The 9,241-nt window shown below is 45.7% G+C and overlaps 1 protein-coding gene across 1 annotated transcript; it reads right to left on the bottom strand.

Annotated features, from left to right (window-relative positions):
• Positions 1-6,085: 6,085 nt before the first annotated feature.
• Positions 6,086-6,400, bottom strand: LOC308264706 (peptidyl-prolyl cis-trans isomerase A-like; the record flags this gene model as incomplete). The annotated part of the gene is made up of 1 exon (XM_080698101.1): positions 6,086-6,400. One exon carries the CDS (start codon positions 6,398-6,400, stop codon positions 6,086-6,088), a length of 315 nt encoding a protein of 104 aa, XP_080554227.1.
• Positions 6,401-9,241: the final 2,841 nt, after the last annotated feature.

Here is a 9,241-nt window from a genome sequence, read left to right as displayed (position 1 = left end):
AGGTATGGTATTCATGCCTATAATCCCAGTACATGAGAAGTCAGGAAGGGGGATAGTAGGTTCCAAGCCAACCGTAGCAACTTAGTGAGGCTCTCTACAACTTATCATTACCTTGTTTCCAAATGAAAAATAAAATAGGGCTGGGGGTTTAACCTAGATATAGAAAGCCCCTGGGTTCTATCCCCAGTACCATGAAAAAAAGTAAATAAAAATAAAAAATAAACATTCAACCCCGGCATGGTGGCACACGTTTGTAATCCCAGCCCTTGGGAGTCTGAGGCAGGAGGAACACAGGCTTGTGGCCAGCCTCAGCAACTTGTGAGACCCTCCACAACTTAGTGAGACCCTGTTTCCAAATAAAGACAAATAGGGCTGGGGGTGTAGCTCAGAGGTAGAATGACACTTGGTTCCACCCCCAGTACCACACACACACACACACACACACACACACCAAAAATAAACATTCAGACCACAGAACTGTCAGATGCGAGACAACACTTTTAAAGACAGAGTTCAAACCAGGCACCGTGGCACATGCTTGTAATTCCAGTACTTGGGAAGCTGAGACAGGAGGATCCCAGGTGTGAGACAGGAGGATCCTCAGCAATCTTGTGAGGATCTCTGCAACTTAGTGAGACTCTGTTTCAAAAAAAAAAAAAAAAATTGGGCTGAGGGTATGTCTTGGAGGTAGTTCAATCCTCAGTAACACCAAAATAAATAAACAAAGACAAAGTTCATACTTGGCAAGGCGATGCATCCCTGTAATCCTAACATTTGGGAGGCTTAGACCAGAGGATCACAGGTTTGTGGCCAGCCTCAGCTACTTAGTGAGGCCCTCCGCAACTTAGACCCTGTTACAAAAATAAAGAATAAACGAGCCGGGCATGGTGGCGCAGGCTTGTAATCCCAGTACTTGGGAGGCTGAGACAGGAGGATTCAAGTTCATGGCCAGCCTCAGCTACTTAGTGAGGCTCTCAGCAACTTAGTAAGATCCTGTTTCCAAATAAAATATTAAAAAATAGGTCTGAGAGTTTAGCCCGGAGGTAGAAAGCCCCTGGGTTCCACCCCCAGTACCACCAAAAAAAAAAAAAAAAAAAAAAAAGAATAAACAATCAGACTGGGGGTGTAGCTCGGAGGTAGAATGCCCCTAGGTTCAATCCCCAGTACCGAAAAAAAAAAAAAGTAGATCTGAGAGCTGAGAGTATAGCTTGGAGGTGGAATACCCCAGTAGCACAGAAAGACAGACAGACAAGAAAGAAAGGAAAATAAGGAGATGAGTGTGGTGGAGCATGCTTATAATCCCAGTACAGGAGTATTCAAGTTCATGGCCAGCCTCAGCTATTTAGTGAGGCCCTTTGCAACTTAGTGAGATTCTGTTTCAAAATAAAGAATAAAAAATTGGGCTGGGGCTTGGAGGTAGAATGCCCATGGGTTCAATCCCCAGCACCACTGATTTAAAAAAAAAAAAAAAATAGAAGGAAAAAAAGAAGAAAAGGGTCTCTCTAGCCGGGGCTGGTCTTGAACCTTCAACCCTTTAGTCGCAGCCTCCAAGACTGTGATTCTAGGCATGCAACACCACAGCCGACCAAAGCTATTTTTCTCTGGCTTGCTTTAAGTTAGCACTCAGGATCCACCCTGAGGACTTTTCTTTTGCCAGCTGGTGCAATGCTAGACCTTCGCGGCAGAGGGCACTGGAGGGACACCGTGAGGCTGGCGGAACCAGAACTTCGCTTCCAGATCAGCTTTCCCTGCGAAGTCTCCGGTGACCACAACCTCCAGCAGCCTTCCTCTAGCGCCTTCACTGGGCGGCCCCCAGCTCGCCATCCCCGCAGACCACCCGGCTGCGGCGGACCACTTACCGCAACAATCACCGTATTCTACCTCCAGAACCTTTTCATCTTCCCCAAGGGAAATTCTGTCATATCCGTGAAGCAGTAACTCCCCATTTCCCCTTCCCTGGGCCCTGGCAGCCCCTATTCTGTTTTTGTTGTGGTGGTGGTGGTGGTACTGGGGGTGGAACCCAGGGGCTTTTCTACCTCCGGGCTATACTCCCAGACCTATTTTATACTTTATTTGGAAGCAGGGTGAACCTTTTTTTTTTTTTTTTTTTTTTGCGGTACTGGGGATGGGCATTCTACCTTTGAGCTACAGCCCCAGCTCGTGTGTGTGTGTGTGTGTGTGTGTGTGTGTGTGTGTGTGTGTGTGTGTGTACTGGGATTATAGGCATGTGCCATTGTGAACCTTTTTTTTTTTTTTTCTTTGTGGAACCCAGGGTCTTTTCTACCTCTGAGTTATACTCAGACCTATTTTTTTTTTCTTTTGGTGGTACTGGGGGTAGAACCCAGAGGCTTTCTACCTCCGGGCTATACTCCCAGACCTTTTTTTTTTTTTTTTCAAGTCTATTAGTAACATTTTATTTCTTTTTTTTTTAATTTTATTTTATTGGTGCACTGTATTCATACATCATAGTGGGATACAAACTTTTGTAGACATACATGCACACATCGCCCAGTCAGCCCCCACCCGATCCCCACCCCATTCTCTCCCCATCCCTCCTTCCCATGCTTGGCTTAGTAGTTGACATCTAGTCCTTTTTTTTTTTTTTTTTAAATATTTTATTTGGAAACAGGGTCTCACTAAAGTTGCTGAGAGCCTCACTAAGTAGCTGAGGCTGGCTTCGAACCTGTGAGATCCTCCTGTCTCAGCCTCCCAAGCGCAGGGATTACAAGCCTGCACCACCACGCCCGGCATACTCCGACCTATTTTATACTTTATTTGGAAACAGGGTCTCACTAAGTTGCTGAGAGCCTCACTAAGTAGCTGAGGCTGGCTTTGAACCTGCGCGATCCTCCTGTCTCAGCCTCCTAAGTGCGGGAATTACAAGCGTGCGCCACCACGCCTGGGAAGTAAATAAGTGTTAAAATAAAAAATAGGGTTGGGGGTATAGCTTAGACGTAGAATGCCTTTGGGTTCAATCCCCAGTACCACACACATAAAAATAAATAAATAAATAAATAAATAAATAAATAAATAAATAAATAAAAAGAAAGAAAGAACAAAGAAAAGAAAAAGTGGGCTTCCCTAGGTTGCAGAGGATGGCTGAAAACCTCTGATCTTCACATCTCTTCTCAAGTACTTTTTTTTGAGAGAGAGAGAGAGAGAGAGAGAGAGAGAGAGAGAGAGAGTCTCGCTAATGTGTTGAGGGTCTTACTAAGTTTCTGAGGCTGGCCTTGAACCCGTGATCCTCTTGTCTCAGCCTCTTGGCCAAGTACTGGGAGTTCAGGTGTGCCAGCTCCTCTCCCTGTCAATGTCACTCTCCTTGCGTCAGCTCACATACTTGCTGGCATTTCCACTTCTCCATGTCTTCTTGGGCTGTTTTACTCATTATTATTATTATTATTTTTTTTTTTTTTTTTTTTTTTGCGGGTCTGGGGATGGAACCCAGGGGCATTCTAACTATGAGTTACAACCCCTGCTCTATTTCTTAATTCTTTATTTTGAAACAGGGTCTCACTGAGTTGCAAAGGGCCTCACTAAGTAGCTGAGGCTGTCCTTGAACAGCGATCCTCCTGTCTCAGCCTCCCAAATGCTGAGATTACAAGCGTGCGCCACCACGCCCGACATTACTCATTATTATTTCATGCAGGCTTTTCCATCTGTTTAGCTCCCAAGATTTTAGAGGCAAAATCAGCAAGCTACAACTCACCACCCGTTTTTATATATAATGTTATGTTGGAGTGTAGGATTCATGCTTCACGTACTATCCATGGCTGCAGTGGCAGAGTAGAGTAGCTACAACCGAGACTGTGTAGCCCATTAAGCTTAAGATGGTCCTTCCTGAGCCAGGTGTGGTGGCTCATGCTTGTAACTAGTACCAGGGAGGCTGAGACAGGAGGATCGCAGGTTTGACGCCAGACTTAGCTACTTAGCGATGCCTTCCACAACTGAATGAGGCCCTACTTCAAAATAAAGAATAAAGGCTGGGCGTGGTGGCACATGCTTGCAATCCCAGCATTTGGGAAGCTGAGACAGGAGGATCTCAGCTACTTAGTGAGGCCCTTTGCAACTCAGTGAGACCCTGTTTCAAAGTAAAGAATTAAAAAATAGGGCTGGGTACATAGTTCAGAATGCCCTTTGGGTTCCATCCCCAGTACCGCTAAATAAATAAATAAGTAAATAATAAATAAATAAATAAATAAATAAATGCTAGCATAATGGTGCTGCTTGTAATCCCAGTACTTGGGAGGCTGAGACAAGAGGATCTGGGTTTCCAGCCAGCCTCAGATACTTAGTGAGGCCTTCCACAACTTAGTGAGACCCTGTTTCAAAATAAAGAATAAAAAATTGTGCTGGGAGCCGGGCATGGTGGCACACGCTTGTAATCCCTGCGCTTGGGAGGCTGAGACAGGAGGATCACATGGGTTCGAATCCAGCCTCAGCTACTTAGTGAAGCTCTCAGCAACTTAGTGAGACCCTGTTTCCAAATAAAATCTTAAAAAGGTCTGGGAGTATAGCCCGGAGGTAGAAAGCCTCTGGGTTCCACCCCCAGTACCACAAAAAAAAAAAAAAAAAAAAAATTGTGCTGGGGGTGTAACTCAGAGGAAAATGCCTCTGGGTTCAATCCCCAGCACCACAAAAAATAAAAATAAGAGCCGGGTGTGGTGTTTCACACTTGTAATCCCAGCATTCGGGAGGCTGAGACTGGAGGATCGCGGTTCGCAGACAGCCTCAGCTACTTAGTGAGGCCGCCTGCAACTTAGTGAGACCCTGCTTCAAAATAAAGAATAAAAAATAGGGCAGGGGATGTAGCTCAGAGGTCAAATGCCCCTGGGTTCCATCCCCAGACCCGCAATAAATAAATAAATAAACAAATAATAAAAATAAATAAAAATAAAAACGTTTAAAACTCCTATACATATGAAACGCACTACACTTGTTAGAAAAAGTGATATGAGGTCACTAGGAACCAGGTGTTCGCAGTGTTCTTCTTTCTTTTCTTTTTCTTTTTCCTTTTCTTTTTATTTATTTTATTTTATATTTTGGTACTGGAGATTGAATCTAGGGGCATTCTATCTCTGAACTATATCCTTAGTCATTTTTACCCCCAGTCCTTTTTTTTTTTTTTTTTTGGTGGTGGTACTGGGGTTCCTAAAAACCCTTCTACCTCCAGGCTACACTCTCAGACCTATTTTATATTTTTTTATTTGGAAACAGGGTCTCTTAAACCGGCGCGGCTGGCTTCGAACCTGCGCGATCTTCCTGTCTCCGCCTCCCAAGCGCGGGGATTACGAGTGAGCGTGTGCCACCACGCCCGGCTCCAGTCCTATTTTTTATTCTTTATTTTGAAACAGGGTCTCAATAAGTTGGGGAGAGCCTCACTAAGTTACTGAGGCTGGCCGGGAACCTGTGATCCTCCTGTCTCCGCCTCCCAAGCCCGGGGGTTACGAGCACGCACCACCACGCCCGGCCTCTCCAGTCCTTTTTAATTATTTTACTTATTTTTTTTTTATGGCATTGGAGATTGAACCAAGGGGCATTTTACCTCTGAGCTATCCCTCCAGCCCTATATTATTTTTATTTTTATTTTTTTATTTTTTTGGTGGTACTAGGGGTGAAACCCAGAGGCTTTCTACCTCCGTCCGGGCTACTATACTTTCAGACCCATATATACATATATATATATATATATATATACATATATATATATATATATATATATATTTTTTTTTTTTGGAAATGGTCTCACTAAGTTGCTGCGAGCCTCACTAAGTAGCTGAGGCTGGCTTCAAACCCGTGCGATCCTCCTGTCTCAGCCTCCCAAGCGCAGGGATTACAAGCGTGCGCCACCACGCCCGGCTATTATTTTTATTTTGGTTTTTTTTTTTGTTGTTATTTAGTGTTTATTCATAATCATAAACTTAACTCTGCAATCCAGCTCGACTTGGAGGGGAATTAAGGAAATGTGGAACCCAAAGAACTGCAGCGAGAGCACGATGACTGGATATTGCGAGCAGGTGGGGTGGCGGGGCGCTCTCCTGAGCTAGAGGAATGGTTTGGTGGAGAAGATAAAGACAAGTCGAGTGTATTACAGCTGTCCACAGTCGGCAATGGTGATCTTCTTGCTGGTCTTGCCATTCCTGGACCCGAAGTGCTCCATGGCTTCCACAATGTTCATGCCCTCTTTCACCTTCCCGAAGACCACATGCTTGCCATCCAACCAGTCAGTCTTGGCAGTGCAGATGAAAAACTCGGAACCGTTTGTGTTTGGTCCAGCATTTGCCATGGACAAAATACCAGGACCTGTATGTTTCAGGATGAAGTTCTCATCATCAAACTTCTCCCCATAGATGGACTTGCCGCCAGTGCCGTTATGGCGTGTGAAGTCACCACCCTGGCACATAAATCCTGGAATAATTCTGTGAAAGCAGGAACCCTTCTAACCAAATCCTTTCTCTCCAGTGCTCAGAGCACGAAAGTTTTCTGCTGTCTTTGGAACTTTGTCTGCAAACAGCTCAAAGCAGACGCGGCCCAAAGGCTCACCATCGACCGCGATGTCGAAGTACACGGTGGGGTTGACCGTGGCTAGCGGCTGACGACTGGGAACAACAGGCGACGGCGGCGTCTGCAAAGCCTTATTTTTATTTTGAAGCAGGGTTTTGCTAGGTTAATGAGTCTCGCTATTTGTTGAGGCTGTCCTTGAACTTGCAATCCTCCTGTCTCAGCCTCCCAAGTATTGGGATTACAGATGTGCACCACCAAGCCTGCCTGTAGTGTATTCTTGCCAACTATAATGTAATATAATAATTACCATAATTGTGCACCTGCTTCTCACAGTCTGATCACATTTGCATACCTGCCTTCCAAGTAGAGTCGTATTACAGGTTATTTCTCCATCTGACCACAAACTGTACCTGGCATTCTGGATACTTTCTTCTTTGGCCTTAGGGATTAAGACTGCAGCCCCACTCCCTTTGCCCTATATTCTCATGGTAGCCACAATAACCTTTTTTTTTTTTTTTTTGGTGATGCTGGGGGTGGAATCCAGGGGCATTCTACCTCCGAGCGACACCCAAGCCCTATTTTTTATTCTTTATTTGGAAACAGAGTCTCACTGCATTGCAAAGGGCCTAAGTAGTACCTGAGGCTGTCCATGAACCTCGATCCTCCTGCCTCAGCCTCCCAAATGCTGGGATTACAAGCATGCGCCACCATGCCCAGCTCACAATAATCTTTTTTATATTTTTGTGGTACTGGGGATGGAACCCAGGGGCATGCTACCTTGAGCTACACCCCCAGCCCTAACTTTTATTCTTTATTTTGAAGCAGGGTCTCACTGAGTTGCAAAGGGGCTCACTAAGTAGTAGGTGAGGCTGTCCACAAACCCATGATCCTCCTGTCTTAGCCTCCCAAATGCTGGGATTACAAGAGTGTACCACCACACCCACACAATAATCTTTTTAAGACACAGTATGAAAGCTGGACATGGTGAAAGCTGGGCGCACGCTTATAATCCCAGCATTCGGGAGGCTGTGACCTGAGGATCGTGGTCCGAGGACAGCCTCAGCTACTTAGGCCCTCTGCAACTCAGTGAGACTGGTTTCAAAATAAAGAATAAAAAAATAGGGCAGGGGGTGTAGCTCGAAGGTCGAATGCCCCTGCGTTCCATCCCCAGACCCACAAAAAAATAAAATAAAATAAAGACACAATATGACCCAGTCAATCTCCTGCCCGCTCCATGCAAGATGAAAGGAAAATTTCACAGATTTGTATGTAGGGCCTGTTGCCATCAGTTTCCAGTCGATCTTTTGTGTGCATTTACGCATGGGCACACACACATGCCAGGGATTGAAAGGGGCACCACACACTGAGCAGCTGTAGGGCACTGCCACACCCAGCCCTGCCTTATTATAAACACTGTCCCCCATAATCATTGCCTTCAGGTCCTGTTCTCCCTCTTAGTTTGTGGGGTTTGGGGAGGGGAACAGGCTTTTCCTCTACATCCCTGAATCTGAATCTGGTATCTGGTTTAGACTAACGCTTTCTCCTCCCTCCTCAGAACCAGTATCTCCCTTTCCTCATCTATACTGCCTTCCCCAAATCCGAGTTCCTTTCTCCTTCCTTCCTTCCTTCCTTCCTTCCTTCCTTCCTTCCTTCCTTGCTGGGGGAATGGAACCTAGGGCATTCTAGCTCCGCATTCAACCTCTGAGCTACACCCCCAGCCCTAGTTTTTATTTTTTATTTTGAAACAGGGTCACTGAGTTGCAGAAGGCCTCACTAAGTAGCTGAGGCTGTGTGGGAACCACAATCCTCCTGTCTCGACCTCCCAAATGCTGGGATTACAAGCATGAGCCACCATGCCTAGCTCATTCTTTATTTTGAAACCTGGTCTCACTAAGTTGCAGAGGGCCTTACAGTCTCAGCCTCCCAAATCAAAGAATAAAACAGGTCTAGGAAGCCCGGGCGTGGTAGCACACAGCCTTGTAATCAATCCCAGCATTCAGGAGGCTGAGACCAGAGGATTGCAATTAGCAGACAGCCTCAGCTACTTAGTGAGGCCCTCTGCAACTTAGTGAGACCCTGTCTCAAAATAAAGAATAAAAATAGGGCAGGGGGTGAAGTTTGAAGATTGAAGGCTCCTGAGTTCCATCCCCAGACCCTCAAAAAAAAAAAAAAAATAGGGCAGGGGGTGTGGCTTGGAGGTTGAATGCCTCAGGGTTCCATCCCCAGACCAGCAAAAAAAATAAAGGTCTGAGAGTGTAGCTCAGAATGCCCCTGGATCCCATCCCCAGTAATGCATGCACACACACACACACACACACACACACACACACACACACACACAGAAGGAGCAAGGGCTATGCTATGACCCTGTGGTTGCATATGTTACCAGTGTATGCACCTCTAATACTTGGTACTTCAGCAGGAGTTTCTCCCATTCCAACAGCTGCAGAGTGAAGCATCCAGCCCCAAGAGAAGCAAGAATGGGTACCCACTCATGGTGCAGGATCCCCTCTCATTAATGTTCTAGTTCACTCTTGGTTTGTTTTGTGTTGGGGTGGGGGTACCGAAAATTGAACCCAGAGGCATTCTTCCTCTGAGCTATGCCCCCAGCCCTATTTAATTTTATTTTTGAAACAGGTCTCATTAAGCTGTGGAAGGCCTCACGAAGTTACTGCAGCTGACCCTGAAACTTTGATGTGTGTGTGTGTGTGTGTGTGTGTGTGTGTGTGTGTGTGATACT

Source organism: Muscardinus avellanarius (assembly GCF_963383645.1).
Source record: "Muscardinus avellanarius genome assembly, chromosome: 6".
Lineage (NCBI taxonomy): Eukaryota > Metazoa > Chordata > Mammalia > Rodentia > Gliridae > Muscardinus > Muscardinus avellanarius.
This window is presented reverse-complemented; position numbering and strand designations above follow the sequence as displayed.